The 16,793-nt window shown below is 42.9% G+C and overlaps 1 protein-coding gene across 1 annotated transcript in view; it reads left to right on the top strand.

The window, feature by feature from the left end:
* The first annotated feature begins 881 nt into the window (after positions 1-881).
* MKX (mohawk homeobox) overlaps positions 882-16,793 on the top strand; it is a 100,385-nt gene continuing 84,473 nt past the window's right edge. The window contains exons 1-2 of the mRNA XM_006887112.1: positions 882-1,063; positions 2,780-2,939. Coding sequence (XP_006887174.1) covers positions 882-1,063; positions 2,780-2,939 — 342 coding nt within the window. The remainder of the gene's footprint in view (positions 1,064-2,779; positions 2,940-16,793) is intronic.

Here is a 16,793-nt window from a genome sequence, read left to right as displayed (position 1 = left end):
AAGCTTGCATTTCGATGCGGTTAAGTGGAAGAGGGCCATTTGCACAACAGGCTCCTCCAGGAACCTGCCAGGGACCCTGCCCGTCCCGGGGTGGGACTGGGAGGGGGAGATAGTAGGAAGACTGGGGTTAGGAATATTTTGCGTTTGTGCCTGAAGCAATCCTTAACATTCCTATTCTACAAGCCATTTCTACTTTTCTCCTCCTCTGTGGAGGGGGGCATTAACGCAAAGAAGCACTTAGAGCATTCAGCCAAACTTGTCAGGAGCTGGAAAACATGAAAATCTCTCCAGTGCCAGTATGGACAGGCACTCAGTAACCGGGTCGTGCGGATATGGCTGTCCGGGTTACCTCCAGGAATCCCTCCCTTCTTCGCCACGCCACCGAATGAAGGACTCTGAGAGGCTTTGCTCTTTCTGTTGTGATTGAAGAACCACGCGCTCTGCTCTCTGCCTATCCGGTTCCGCTCGGGAGTGTGTTTCTCCCAGATTATAACCAAGGCTCAATTGTGAATTACTGCCTTCTTGATAGGCCGATAAATGATAAATTCTTTCTGGTTGAGGTTCCCTTGGGAACTCAATTCTGAGGGCAAAAGGGGAGCAGGGTCCCCGCGAATAGTCTGCCAACAAAACAAGGGTACCAGGAGTGCATCAGTGTTGGGAGCGTGGCAAGCTCCATAGGTGTGGGCCCCCTGGCCAGGTGGGGTGCTTTTCCTCTAGGGCCCTCCAGCCCAGCACCACATTCGGCTGACTTGCAGGGATCTGAGCTTTTCCATCTCTTGTAACGTGATGCGCTTCATCTTCCAGAACCCGAGTCCCGCTGAGCTGGGCGGCCTGATCCCGAGGCGCAGTGGCCGCGCCGTGCACTGTAGCCAGCTCGCATCATGAACACCATCGTCTTCAACAAGCTCAGCGGCGCGGTGCTTTTTGAGGACGGTGGAGCCCCGGATCGGGGCAGCCGGCCCTACAGCGGGGTCCTGGACAGTTCGCACGCACGCCCTGAGGTGGGCATTGCCGACAGTCCGCCTCTCAAGGACAACCTTGGCCTGAGACACCGGAGAACAGGGTATGCGCAGCCTTCCTGGGAAACCCTTCTGTCCACCTACAGCCTTAGGGATGGGCGGTGAGCGGAACCAGAGTACAAATGGCAATCGTTCAGGGACCCTGAGTTTTCCGGCGGGAAGGGCAGGTCTCTCATGCATCGCATTTAATAATACTAGTGTTTCGAGATAGGAAGTGATCATTTAGTCCGAACAGCGCAAGCGGATACTAGGAACTATTCCTAAGTCCTCTGATCCCCTCTGAAGTAGGATTATTTGATCCTCCGTAGACCTGAGGGTGCAAATGAATAGATAAGGGCAAGGCAGAGAGTAGTGGGCAGGGTGTATAGAAGGAGGCAGAAACCCCCACAGTGTAACAGGGGAGGACTAAGCAATTTGGAATTCCTAGAGCAGATCAACGTGGGCAGGACCCGTGGGCTTCTTCTCTTCAGCTCAGAATTGGACATCGCCACGCTCAGGTGTGCTTGGCCAAGGTCAGCTCTCCGCATAGCGCCCTTGGCGCGCGGACCCGGCGCTGCGGAGCCCGCTGCGAGCCCGGAGAAAGAGGCCGCGCGTGCTTGCCGTGCTTCAGTTTAGCAAGATGAAGGAGCTGCTAGGGTACGGGAACTCGGGGGTGGGCAAGTTGCTCGAGTTGCCTGTGAGTGAAGAGCTGTCTGCATCCCCGCCAGACTCTGGCAGCTTCTGGAGCGCCGCTCTGGGGGAGGGGCGGCCGCTCCTGCCATTTCCACCTTCCAGATTGCATCAGCTGCTTGTTCTGCGGCGTTGCCGGTTAGTAAAATAGAGATTAGGTTTCCTCAAAATGTTACTACCATTCCATTCACATGGAATTGCATTTCAAAGTATTTAAAGAGGCATAAACCCAGGAGGCTGCAGCGCAGGCGCGCGAGCTTTGTTGGAGTGTGGAGAGCGCGGGTGGCGGCAAGGCGACACCTCCCGGAGCCGCTTGGGAACGCAGTGCCTGTTGTCTTGCTTAGGCCTGTGCTACTTGTGTCTCCAGGCCTTTCAGTATGCTTTCCCCCTGAATCCTTTCTGCTTCACCCGTGGATTACAGCTGTCCATTAATTCTTCCGCATGTCAGGAAACCATCTCTAAAGTGTTTTCTTAGGTTCTGCATCTTTTCTCCACAAACCCTATCCCTTTCGCAGAACTGCCCTCCTCTTGCTTTAGCCTTGAAATCCAGAGGACGACCTTAACTGCAGCCAACAGAAAGTCCTGGTGGCAAGTGAGCATTTCTTGAAGAATGCTAGAGGGGACAGAATCTAGGGCTGGCCATGGAGGGGTGTGGCACTGGGGACAAGGAAGGATGACAGTTGGTCCTGTAGCTCACATCTGCAACTTAAATAAGTTTCATTCCAATCACCTCATCATCTCCTATATCTCTCATTTTGGATAAATGGGTTAATAATATTCTCTCTTTAAAGACACTCTAATATCCTTCATTATCATACAACCCCTAGGACTACTAAAGATGTGGAGGAAATGACACACAGAAGCAGGTGCAATGATGTGGTAGCCAACTCTTGTTTTGCTTCAACTATAGCACCCACCTTTGCTCAGATGGCACACAGCCAGGCTAGGGTGGGAGATGCGGGCTCCATAGTTCCTTTGGGGCCAAGCGGAGAAACTGTCACATCTTAAATGCACTAAGGCATGGACAGTGCTGGTGGCCAGCACCCAGACAGGGCCACTGATAAGGGCCTCTTTCTCCAATCATGTTTCAGGGCCCGGCAGAATGGCGGGAAGGTGAGGCATAAACGGCAAGCCCTGCAAGACATGGCGCGACCCCTCAAGCAGTGGCTTTACAAGCATCGAGACAACCCATACCCCACCAAGACGGAGAAGATACTCTTGGCCCTTGGCTCACAGATGACACTCGTTCAGGTAATTAGGGCCCACAGAGGTCCAAACCTTTGCTCCAACACTTGACATTTGCTCTGCTCTCCACTGAGTGCTTCTCCCTGGGGAAGGTTGGGGGTGGGTGGATGGGAGAAAGATAAGGTCCCATGCTCTGACCCTGCTCTGGAGGCAGAGGAGGGTTGGCACAGCCAGAGAGCTCAGCTGTTTTGGGAAAAGGATTTCCTGGTTTCATTTCACTCTTATCTACCACTTCAGAGCAGATGCTTGGTGTAGAAGGGCTTGCATAATAGTTGTTAAGGAGGAGAGTCGCACAGTTAAGAGATGGTAGCTGGAAATCTAGGCTTATCAGCCATATATAGATGTATGCAGATGGTGCTACCCACAGTGATTTTTCAGGTTTCTATGTGTTTCAGAATCTCCTGGAGTTTGTTAAAACAAATTGCTGGACCCCATCCCAGAATTTCCCATCAAGCAGGTCTGGGCCAGGGCTGGGGCTCTGCATTCCTAACAAGTCCCCAGATGATGCTGAAGCCACTGATCATGTGCTCTCCCAGACATTACAGAATGGCCCCGTATTAAGTACCACTTTCAGAATTGCCTACAACTGACAGAATTAGGAGATGAAGTAAAAGGAGAAATGGGTTTGGTTAATTTTTCTTTTACAAGAAGACTTGATGGGCACCAGCCAGAATCCATAGTGCTTGTATGTTTCAGCTGGTTAGGGAGAAGGTGGATTTCATATGGTTGGGTTACTTTGCACATGTAGGGAAATGATGTAGCTCTGTTTCTTTTCTAATGAACAACACTTTTCTACAATTGACTAACTTTCCTCTGTAATCATCTTTGATATTAATAACAACAAAGTGGTAAAGTAGGGAAGTTGTTGACAATCTACAGATAATATGACTAGAGCACAAAGAAGTTCAGAAATAATGTGGAGCAGAGATGCCTTGGAAAGAAAAGAATTACAAATCAAATGCTATTACTATCACTTTCCAGTTTTCTACAGCAAACATGGTGATGTGTGTATTTATACATGTAAACAGAGTGAAATTTATTTAGGAAGAGAGAGAGAAGGAGCTAAATAAGCTGATAAGCTGAGTAGATTTTAAGACCACTACATCACTACATTTATGACACTTTCAGTGTTTCATTTAGTTTACAAGAAGGGGACCCTAAAAGAAAAGCATTATTTAACACAGATCAAATTATTACAGTTGTTTTCCAGAGTATTTTACATTGCCAACTAGAAATTACTGGAAAGTTTGACAAAGTATTGACGTTTAGGCTTATCAAAACTCTCAGCTTCTGTCTGCTTCTTTTCAGAACGTGACGGTAGAGAGAAACATCTGCTTTCCTTCATATTAACAGGCTGTAGTATTAATAGTGATTTGCTATGGCACTGGAGGGGAGAAAGAATTTCATGTTCTTGCCTTAATGTCTACATAACATGAAAGTATGAACTTTTCGTAGCTTCTTGATTTAAGAATTCAAGTATTCAAGTCATGTCCACTTTTTTAGTAGGAACAGGTAGACTATTTCTTTTGAAAATATACTAATTGATAGGACTATGTGTACATTTTGCAACGTTGTCAATAATAAAACATTAGATTATTTTGATTGTTGTTTTTGTTGATTGCTGTTGAGACGAACATGACTCATATTGACCCTATGACTAAAAGACCTGAAGCCTTTCTATAACTATCATCATTTATCAAAGTTCATAGAGTTTCCAGAGGAATGTTATTTAGGAAGTGGATGCCACTCCTGCTTCTAATTTCATAATTTACAATGTCACAATTAATGCTTAGAATACTTTCATACCAAAAGACAAACCTATTGTCAGTGAATCGGTTCCAACTCATAGCTACCCAACCCTGCAGGGCAAGCAGAACTACCCTATAGGGATTCCAAAGCTGTAAATCCTTCTGGAAGCCAACTGCCACATCTTCCATGTAGAGCAGCTACTGGATCCGAGCCTGAGACCTTTCTGTTAGCAGCACAGTGCTTAGTCCTCTGTGCTACCAGAGCTCCTTAAAATGATGAAAACTAGTACTTATCATTAGCAGAGGTATTTACATTTTCTTGCTTTGAAGTTTTGCTGATCTACAATACTAACAGCTGTAATTTTGATATATTGTTGTTGTTGTGCACTGTCAAGTCAGAACCAACCCATAGCTGACCCTCCAGCGGGTTTTCAGAGGCAGTTAATCGCAAGGGAGGAGATTGCCCATCCTTCTCCCACAAATTTTGATATACAGGAAAACTATCTGGTACCTCACATAACAGTACAAATAACAATGATTTTTGTTACTTTCTGGTAAGACTATTTCTGAAAAAATTATATGAAATTTCTTTTCAGTTAGTAAGTCTTTGTTTTATCTTATATTGTTGTTATTGTATGCCATCAAGTTGACTTTTAATCATAGTTAGCCTGTGCACAACAGCTCTGAACCTTGCTCTATCCTGAGCCAATCTCCTTGCCTCTGACATACTTACTCCCATTATTCCAGTTATTGTATCAATCCTTCTTATCCTTTCCTGTGCTGTCCCTCTACATTTTCAAGCATAATGCCCTCTTCCAAGGACTGGTCTCTCCTGGCAACATGCCCAAAGTATGTGAGACAGAGCTTCAAAATCCTTGTCTCCAAGGAGCATCTTGGTTTTATCCTCTCCAAAACAGGCCTATTTGTTTTCTTGGCAGTCTATAGTACGTTCAAGACTCTTCTCCAGCACCACAACTCAAAGGCATCAATTCTTCTTCTGTCATCTTTGGCTATTGTCCAGCATAAAAAATATACACAGAAACGTGTACTTCTAAATAATTTTTATTACTTATAATGTTGTTGTTGTTGTTTGATGCCATTGAGTCATAGACGACTCATAGTGACCCTATGAATGAACAGCCTGAGTACTGTTCATACATAGAGTTTCTGGAGGCAAGCCATTTCGGAAGTGGATGCCGCTCCTGCTTCCAGGCTTGATTTAGTCGGGAAGCTCCAGCCAACACTGTCCACCATGGGTGCCCATTACCATGACTGGCACATCACTGTCACAGTCTTCAGCATCACAGCAACCACGAGTTACCTCTGTACAGCAACGTACAGACCAGTGCTGTACCACCTGTGATATCTGTATGATTTCCAAATTTTACAGTAAATGAAGTTGGTTTCTGGAACTTTAAAGTTATAAAAAGCAGGAAAAAAATAAAAGTATGTAGTATAACAGAAAAAATATACATACATATACGTGCATATTTTATATTTTGGAGCTCTGGTAGTGTAGCAGTACATAAGGAGTTGCGCTGGTAACTAAAATGTTCAAATTCACTAGCCTTTCCATAGGAGAAAGCTAGGCAATCTCCTGTAGTGTGATTTACAGCTTCTGAAACCCAATGGAGGGCCAGCTATGAGTCAATTCTGACTCAACGACAATGAGTATCTCTCTTTCTTTGTGTGTTTGCACGTGTGCTTTAAACATATTTATTCAATTTATACGGAACAAATAATCTGAAAAGCTGGACTATTTGGAGAATAATGGGCCATCAGGACTGGAGGAAGATTCATTGACAACCTGCAATATGCAGGTGACATATTACTTCTTGAAAGTGAAGGGGCTGCACGTACTGCAGAAGATCAAAGATTTCAGTATGGATTACATCACAGCATAATGAAAACGAAAATCTTCACAAATGGACCTGTAAGCAACATCATCATGAAGGGAGAAGCAATTCAGGTTGTCAAAAATATCATTTTACTTGGCTTCACAATCAACACTCAGGGAAGCAGTAGTCAAGAAGTCAAATGACAGACTGCATCGGGTCAATCTACTACTACAAAAGACCTCTTCAAAGTGCTAAGTAGCAAGGATGTCCGTTGAAAGTGTACCTGACCCCAGCCGTGGCATTTTCAGTGGCTTCCTCTGCATGTGAAAGTTGAAAAAAAATAAAAAAAAAAGTTGAACCATTGAATAAGGAAAACCAAACTTTTAATTATGGTGTCAGCAAAGAAAACTGAGTAGTGTGCCATGGATGGCAGAAGATTGAACAGGTGTTTGCTGGGGAAGGTGCAGCCACAGAAACAAGGATGGTGAGGCTGCATCCTTAGAAGCAAGAATGGTGAGACTTCATCTCATACACTAAGGAGGGGCTTGTCTTTGGAAAAAGACATCATGCTTGGAAAGGTGGAAGAAAGCGCTCAGCAGGATTTGCATAAGGACTGCTACAATAGGCTTAACCAAAGCAGAGATTCCAAGGATGCTGCAGGATTGGACAGGGCGTCCATCTGTTGTTTGCAGGGTCATGATGAGTCAGAGCCACTCAAGGATGCCTAACAGTAACGGAGGGCGATTAGTTTGGTTGTTTCAAATGAGGCAAACTGAGCTAACATTGAAGTAGAGCCTCTAACCTATGAGCAGAGTTGAAACGGCAGTACCACAATCACATATCGTGGGATCAGGGTGGTGCCCTTTTGCACGGTGACAATATGAATGTGTGTGGTTCTCTACAGTCCTGCTGATAATCCAGTCTAATGCATCAGGCCACCTCTTTGGAATCTCTTATTTCAAAGTTATGGCTCCTAATTTTTCCTATTCTGGTCTCTGGGAAGAAGCAGCACCTACATTGCATAAGTTCAGGTCTGTTACCGATTTGTTTCATCAGCCATGACAAACTCGATTTAAGTTGGTTTAAAAGCCTGCTAAAAGGGCAAGTGGAGTTGTCCTTGAATTGGATATTCAGTACCCAGGGAATCCCTGTACCTCATCACTGTTAGGCTGATAAAGAAAGTGTTGCCAGTCCACCCTTGAAGACATTTTAATGGAAGAAATAGTTCCCTTAAAAGGAGCATTTCTTTGAAAAATAGACTCTCCTCCATTTCTTCATCCCTTGAAAAATGAAGCAGAAAGAATAATTTAAAAAATTATCATTTGTTCTGCTCATTAGAATTGACAGCTTATCTTAATTTTCTATAACAATTATTGACATCGTTTGCATTATTAACCTGGTGCCTTCTTACTGAGCTGATCGTATTTTTATAAAATTAGCAAGAAGATGAGATATGTGGATGTGTCTGGTGGTGTGAACTTTACTGTTGTGTGCTGTGAAGTCCATTACACCTCATGTGTATAAGTATATATACCTCATGTATATAAGTCCATTATAGCTCCACGTGTTACAGGGGAGAACTGCTTCACAGGGGTTTTGAGGCTGTAACCTTATGGACACAGATCACAGGCCTTTTCTTCTGCAGTTACTGGGCAAGTTCAAATGACTAGCATTTCTTTACTAGCCAAGAGCAAACTATTGTCACCCACAGACCTTGCCTCAATTTTGACTAACAAAGTATTTTACTCTGCTTGGTTCCTACTAATACTCATTTTTGAAGAATATGAAAATACACTTTGTACTATCAAAACTCAAATAGCTTTGATGAAGAGATAATATGAAATTGCATCCTGTTGAGGCTTTGTAATAGTGGAAATTCATAATATATACTGGAAATATACTGGAACTTCTAATGCTGTCGTGGCATATGCTATAGGAAGTTGTGCAACCAAACTAAAGCTTATCAGCAGTTTGAATCCACCAGTGGCTCCACAGGAGAAAGATGGGGCATAGCTTACTACATATATATGTGTGTGTGTGTGTGTATGTACACCCACACACATTTATTTTTCTGGGATATAAGAATGCAATGTCTCTCTTCTTTTAAAAAATAAAATTTTTATTTTATACTGGTTTACATAAAAAATTCATATGCATTGTTTTCCACACCAGATCTTTCCCATTTTCTTTACCCTCCCCGCCCTCCACTCAAATTGTATAACCCTATAATGACCCCCCCCCTTCTCATCCTTCACCCCTCTGCTCCTCCCCTCCCCATTCTTGGAGCCTCAAACACATTTTACTGCTTATAAGATGCAATGTTTCTTGGCATAAATTTTTCCATAATTATTATATTGCAAGTGTAGAGCAGGTAGAGTTTGAGGTTGCATTTTAATGACTGGATGATAGCACCAAATCTCTTTGTGTCAAGTCTATTCCAGCTCTTAGTGACTGTACAGGATAAAGCAGAACTGCCCCTTAGGGTTTCTGAGACTGTAAATCTTTACAGATGTAGATTACCTCCTTATTGATCTCCTGTGCTGCTCCAGGCCATTCACCACCGGCCTTTGAGTTAGCAGCCCAGCACTTTAACTACAATGTCACTAGGGCCTCCTCTTCTTACAGAAGTTTCCAATTCCTATGATATATTCTTGTATCATTTGGCTAAAACTGTTGCTGCTTCAAAATTTTGAGTGTTTCTGCTGATATTTACATAATTATTAAGTACCTACCATAATAATCAAAACCCACTGCTATAAAGTCAGTCCTTGACTCATTATAACTCTACAGGACAAACTGGACCTGTCTCGTAGGTTTTCCAAGGCTCAGTCTTTACAGAAGGGAGCTCTGGTGGACTAGTGATTAAGGAGTCACACTGTCAAACATAAGGCAAGTGGTTCAAAACTCCTAATAGCTCCAAGAAAGAAAGATGGTCAAGCTATGAGTTGGTGCTGACTCAATGGCAATGAGAGAGTGAGGGAACCTTTACAGAAGTGGACTGCCTCCTTTTCCTCCCACATCTTTCTCCCATGGAGCAGCTGTTGCTATTGACGTTATTAGGTGCTGTTGAGTCAAGAACAACCCATAACAACCCTATGAACAACAGATCGGAACCCTGCCCTACCCTGTACCACCCTCATACTTCCTGATGCGCTAGAGCCCACTGTGGCAGTCACTGTGGCAGTCTACCTGCTTGAAGGTGTTCCTCTCCTTCGCTGACCCTCTGTCTTTCCAAGCATGATGTCCCTCTCCAAGGAGGCCTCTCCTAGCAAGATGCCCATAGTATGTAAAGTATATTTATTATCTTTGCTTCAAGGAGCACTCTGGCTGCACTTTCTCCAAGACAAATTTTTGCATATATTTTTTAAATGACAGTCGTAGTATATAATGTACAATAGCTCTGAAGGCTGTGCTGTCCTGAGCCAGTTTCACTGATTCTGACACACCTACCCCCCATTTCCCCAGTTACTATCAATCCATTTCATCCCGATCTTCCTCTCCTGTGCTGTCCCTCTACTTTTCCAAGCATGAGATCCTTCTCCAAGGCCCAATCCTTCCTGGCAACATGCCCAAAGTCTGTGAGATTGAGCTTCAAAATCCTAGCCTCCAGGGAGAAACTTGATTTCATCCTCTCCAAGACAGACCTGTTTGTTTTCTTGATGGTCCCTGGGATGTTTAGTACTCTTTTCCAACAGCACGGCTCAAAGGCGTCAATTCTTCTTCTGTCATCCTTATTCATTGTGCAGCCCTCAGGTGCATAGCAGTGATAATTTGCTGAGTATATTGTTCGAGATGCCGGCCTCTATGAAGAATGGAACAGCTAGTGGGCTCTAAGTGCCAAACTTCATGTTAGTAGCAGAGTGCTTAATCACTGTGTCACCAGGGCACCTTAAAAACACAGAAACAACCTACTAGCCATGAATTTGATTCATACTAATGGCAACTCCAAGTTCAGTAGAGTCATGCTCTGTAGGATTTCCACTGACTGCTTCTGTAGCAGTAAATTGTGAAGTCTTTATTCTGAGTTGTCACTGAGTAAATCTGCACCAACAACCTTTTGTTTAGCACCCACGCACATTAACTGTTTGCAACAAAGCACATATTGTTGTTGTGGTTGTATGTCATTGAGTTGGAACCAACCCGGAGATGAGGGTTTTCGGAGAGAGTAAATTGCCTAAGAAGAGACTATCCATTCTTCTTCTGGGTAGCAGCTTGTGGATTCAAACCATGTGCCTTTGGGATTGCAGTGCAGCTCCTCACCAGTAGACCATGAGTGCTCCCTCACAAAACATCTAGCAGCTGTTAAATATTCAGTAAAATATTAACTGGGCTCTTGTGCATCACCTCAAAGGCTCTGTACTAACATGGCATGCAAATGGTGTCTAATGTTTCAGTTAAATAGCCCAGCATAGGTTTGTTGACTCTGTATTGGAAGGTGGACAGATGCCAATGTCTCCCTTTGGGTGTGTGCTAATGATTGCTCTGTCAATATGATGAATGTAAACCCTTCTGTTGGAATAGAAGGAAAATTACTTGATTTCCCAGCTTCTAGAGACGTGATTCTCTAAACTTGCACCACGAGTTGTACTTGGTTTTTAAAATTCCGACTTTGACATGAAAATGCAGTCCCATAATCTACCATTGGTAAGAAGGTTGGCTTCATGTAAAATAGAACCTAAAGAGAACCTGAGTGAGAAGATGAATGGAACAGTAGGAGTGACAGAAAATGAAAGCAAAACAGAGGGAATCTGCATTAATTCATCAAAGAACTGCAAACAAATTACTTATACAAATTCATTAACCATGTCTGCCTTCTGCACAGCAAAATGAAAGTAGACAGTAAGCACCTAAACCTCTAATCCAGAGATCCTGGGTGGGTGGTTTAAGCAGTCCATGATCTGAACCTAACCCATTAGTGATTCAGCCCACCCAACAGCTCATCAGAAGAAACACTTGACAGTTTCTGTAAAGATTCTCTCCTCACATCTAACTCATTGCTGTCCTGTCAGAACCCACTCGTAGCTGACCCTCCAGTGGTTTTTCTGGAAGGCTGTATGAATTTTGTGGAAAGAGATTGTCTATCTGTGTCCCACAGAGCCTCTTGTGGATTCAGACAGCCAGAGAGATTTTGCATTTGCATTTCAGCAGCACAACTACTTACAGCTGACACTCCGGTGGGTTTCCAGAGGTTAAGTATTGCACAAAGGTGCATTGCTCATCTTTCTTCTGTGGAGAAGCTGGAGGAATAGAACTGCATGCCTTTAGGCCAGAAGAACAACTCTTTATCACTAGACCACCAGAGAAAATCGGGGCCCATTTAAAGTCACCCCATGTATTAGAGAGTAGAACTGCTCCACAGGGTTTTCTTGGCTGAAATCTTTACATGAGTGAGAGCACGTCTACAGGAGGGGGCTTGGATATTCTTTCTAGTTGCTGTCTTGGTTTTTGCTTAGTGTTCTACCCCTTAAATCCACCCCTTAAATTGAACTGTAAATATCAGAGCTTCCAAAATACTGTCAGAATACATAGGTTAGCAGCTTGAGTGCCAGTCAAACTTAGGCAATCAGTTTAGAAACAGCCTATCTTGTACATGAGCAAAGCTCTCTGGGAAATCACCTGATGTGTAAATATTGTTATATGATAAGAACTGTTGGGGTATAAAATATTAGAAAAGGTATGGTCCCTATATGTATAAAGCTAGATAATTAACATTTAAAGCTTGATTTTTGTATGTTAGAATTAGAGTACATTAAGTATGGGTTGGTTGGGGGATTTTTTTGCAATTTTCCATTGCAATTTTTCTTTTAAGAGGCAACTCTTAAGAATTGGATTTTTATACTATACTGCATAATAGTTGTGCTAAGAGTTCAGGCTAATTTGAATAATATGTTGTTTCACTCATTCACTGATTGCCATCAAGTCATGAAACTAGTCAGAGTTGATCCTCTCTGATCCATAGCTGATGACATAAGTGGATGAGTATAGAGAAGATGTAAGTATAGCTTAGGACCAACTACAAAAGGAGTTAGGTCCCTGTGTTGTACAAATGGTTTGTACCAGAGCACTGACGTTAGGATCAGCATTTCATAATCACCCAGTAGTGCCACAGAAGAAAAGTCTGAACATTTGTTTCCATTAAGATTCAAGTCAGTCATTGCCATGGCTCTGACTCATAGCTGACTCTCCGGCACATTTTCAGAGGTTGTAAATCTCACAGGAAGAAATTGTCCATCTTTCTCTTAGGAAGCAGCTGATGGATTTGAACTGCCTGCCTTTGGGTTGTTAGCACAACTCTGGTACTAGCCTACTAGAGCTCGCTCCATTAAGACTATCCCCAAGAAACCCTGCAAGGTTCTCCATAATACATGGGTTTGACTCAGATGGCAATGGGTTGAGTTTGGAAAGAAAGGAAACTAAGACTCTTACTAGGGGAATTTGTGAGGATGATACAGGATAGAGCAAGGTTCAGATCTGATGTCCATATGATTGCTGTGAGTCAAAGTCAATGGCACCTAACAACAACCTCACCACTAGGGAGAATTTCAGCTGTGTTTATAGATCCTCATCTTTAGAGTTTACAAAACTAGTAAAACCAACCCCACTGCCGTCAAATGGGTTCTGATTGATAACGACCCTCCAGGACAGAGTAGGCTTCCTGAGGCTGCAGGTCTTTACAGAAACTGGCTTGTCCGTATTTCTGCTCAGCAGAATAGCTGGTGAGTTCAAACTGCTAAACCTGGTTAGCAGCTATAGTTTGTTGGGTTTTTGTGGGTTTTGTTTTTTTTTTAGCAGCCATACTTTTAACCACTGCACCACCAGGGCACCTTTTAGAGTTGACAAGGACCATCTTATCAAGTCCTTTTTCTAGGTGAAAGATTTGACATCTAGAAAAGTTAAAGGGTTTGGTCAAAGTTACAATGTTTGGTCAAATTCAGACGAGGAAACCAACTTTCTTTTTATGATATCATTAGAGGATATTCTGCAGTTGTTGTTATGGACCATCAAGTTGGAACTGACTCATAGCCGACCCTCCAGCAGGTTTCCAGAGGCAGGAAACTGCAGGCGGGGAGACTGCTCATCTTTCTCCTGTGGAGCAGCTGGTGATCCAGACCACGCTGAACCTCTGTGCTGGCAGCGCAACTCCTCAACACTAACTGACCAGAGCTCCCTACGGTTATATGATGGGGGACATTAACGTAGGATTCCTGGTGCCTCAGTGTAGTATTTTTGGCAGCTAACCAAAAGATCAGCCATTGGAATCCATCATCTGTTACACAGGAAAAAGATGGGAAGTCTCCTCCCATAAAGATTTACAGGCTCTGAAACCCAGTGAAGGGTCCCCAAGAATCAGAATGGACTCCGTCAGGTACAATGAGTGTTTGGTTTAGTAATCAGATCAAATTGATGCATGGGTCCTTTCACTCGATGATGATACTCAAGTTCGATTTAAAAAAGAGTGAAGGTAAGAGAACTTAGAATTCTTTTCTAAACTTCTTGGTTAAGAATAGCCAGGACTTGTGCAAATATTTTGGTGGTAAGTTGGAGAATCAGAGGGAGGCTTAAAAGATACAGTGAAGAAAGAGGCCAAGCATTTGGTGCTTCGATGAATTTAAAAGGACAATTGCCTACATGTAAATGTAAGGGAGGAAATGCTGCAGAAGTCACCATTGTCATGAACAAGAGAAAACTACTGTGCTTTACTCATCAAGGCTGAGGGAAAGGGTATGTAATTTGGGTATTTTGTTTGTTTGTTTTTTTTAAAAGTAGTATTAACCAAAGATCTGTTCAATAATTAGAGTTTGAGCAGTGTGCAATAATGTGTATTTATAGTATATTGATGTTGTTATATGCCATTGAGTCCACTAAGACTTAGACTCTATGAACAACAAATCTAAACCTTGCCATATTCTGCACACTCCCCACGATTTCTGACATAGTTGAACCTTTTGTGACAGTCACTGTGTCCACCCATCTTGAAGGCCTTTCTCTTTCTTTGACTGCTTTTCCAGCATGATATCTTTTTCCAAAGACCACCCCCTCCTGACAAGGTACTAAAGAGCAACGGTGTCAATTTAAAGACTAAGGTATGCATATTCCAAGTCAGAATATTTTTCAACTACTTCTTATGCATCTGAAAGTTGGACAGTAAACAAGGAAGACTGGAGAAGAGCCAATGCCACTTAATTGTAATGCTGGCAAAGAACACTGAATATTTATATTATAGATTTTAAAAAGACAGACAGTTCCAGCACAGATATTGCCACAATATCTGTTATAATAACAGATTATAATAATGTTGAATCATGCTCTTAAACATACTTGAAAAATGATTGATTTCATTTTCTCTGCATGTTTCATTCTTTTAAGGGCAATATTTCCCTTTCAGGTATGTTGTTAAGTACAGTTGAGCCAAGTATGAATCATAGCAACCCTAAGAACAATGGATCAGAACCCTGCCCTATCCTATGCCATCCTGACCATCTCTGGCATACTCTATCCCACTATTAGAGTCATTCACTGTGTTAATCCATCTCATTGAGGGTCTTTCCCTCCTTCACTGATCCTCTACTTTTCTAAGCATGATGTCCCTTTCCAAGGACTGGTCCCTCCTTCCTAACAATATATCAAAAGTGTGCGAGACAAAGTTTCACCATTCTTGCCTCCAAAGGAACACCGTGGCTGCACCTTTTCCAAGACATATTTGTTTGTCCTTTTGGCAGTCCATGGGATATTTAGCACTCTTCTCCAGCACCACAGCTTGAAGACATTAATCCTTCTTCTGTCATCTTTATTCATTGTCCAACTTTCAGTTGCATAGCAAGCAACTGAAAGGACTGTGGTTTGGATCAGGATCATCTTAAGTCACAATGACATCATTTCTCTTTCAAGCGTATATCTTTAATTTAGAAGAAACCTCAAGCGCCACTTTAGCCTCTAGAAATTTAAAAACGTGGAAGTAATTTTTCTTTGTTTTGGAGTATTCACTTCATTTTCCTCCCATTACTACTTTGCATTGGAAACATTTGACTCTTAGCTTAAACAGGGATGTACTTTGGCTGTTTTTTCTTCCCCTTTCCTCCCTAATGGCTCCATCTCTAACTACTTCATAAATGTCTCTTTATAGTCAAAGGTGGGGGTCAATGAAAGAGAAGGACCTTTAATGAGATGGATTGTCAGTGACTACAGCAGCAGGCTCAAGTATGTCAGAGATTGTAAGCATGGATAGGACAGGGTTCAGATCTGTTATATATAGCCACCATGAGTCGTACTTGATTGATTCAGCACCTAACAGTAACTAATAGCAGTGGTTTCCAAAGTTTGGTCCCTCCAAATAATTTCTTTCTGTCCACTCTTACAGTTTGAACTATAACCTCTATGCATTTGACTCCAAATGGAATTCCTCTCCCTCTTTCTTGAAGAAAGGTTTGCCTGCATACTTTTCTAATAGTTCACACTGAACACTCCCTTAGCTAAATACACCATTCTCAAACACATTTAGGGAGCTCTGGTTGCCTAATAATTTATTACCTCTGAAAACTCACTGAAAGGTCAGCTATGACTCAGTTCTGTCTTGACTGCACACACACAACCACCACCCTTTCTCTTATAGGAGCCTGATAGCACAGTGGTTGAGCACTCAGCTATGGACTGAGTGCTGGCAGCTTAAGCCCTCCTCCCTGGCTCTGGTAGAGAAAGATCAGGTGATATGCTCCCATACTAATGATGGCTGTGCAAGTCCTATAAGGCAGCCCTCTGCTGCCACACAGGATCCTTTTGAATCAGGAATGGACTTTCCGTCACCAAACCACAACCCTGCTCTTGATCACCTGAGCTGATGATTACCCAAAGTCATTGTTCACTCTTTCCTCTTTTGCCAATGTTTCTTGAATTTCATTTCTATTTGTTTTCGTACTTTACCGAGCATGCACTTCCCGACCCATATACCTGGCATGTTCTCTCTTTTTTCTAAAGGCTAACTTAAATTTCCCGTGAAATCTTGAGTCACCAAAACAACTATGAGATAACATCTCACCCCAGTCAGAATAGCAAAATTTAACAGAACAGCAATCAACAAATGCTGGCCAGGTTGTGGAGAAACTGGAACCCTTATTCACTGTTGGTGGGAGTGTAAAAAGGTGCAACTACTGTGGAAGGCTGTATGGCGCTTTCTCAAAAAGCTGCAAATAGAGATACCATTTGACCCAGCAATTCCACTACTGGGAATATACCCTAAAGAGACCATAACTGACATCCAAGCAGATGTATGCACACCC

This window comes from Elephantulus edwardii, unplaced genomic scaffold, assembly GCF_000299155.1.
Source record: "Elephantulus edwardii isolate Elephantulus edwardi_28Jun2011 unplaced genomic scaffold, EleEdw1.0 scaffold00054, whole genome shotgun sequence".
NCBI lineage: Eukaryota > Metazoa > Chordata > Mammalia > Macroscelidea > Macroscelididae > Elephantulus > Elephantulus edwardii.
The sequence above is the reverse complement of the archived record's forward strand: the minus strand, read 5'-3'. Positions and strand labels throughout refer to the sequence as shown.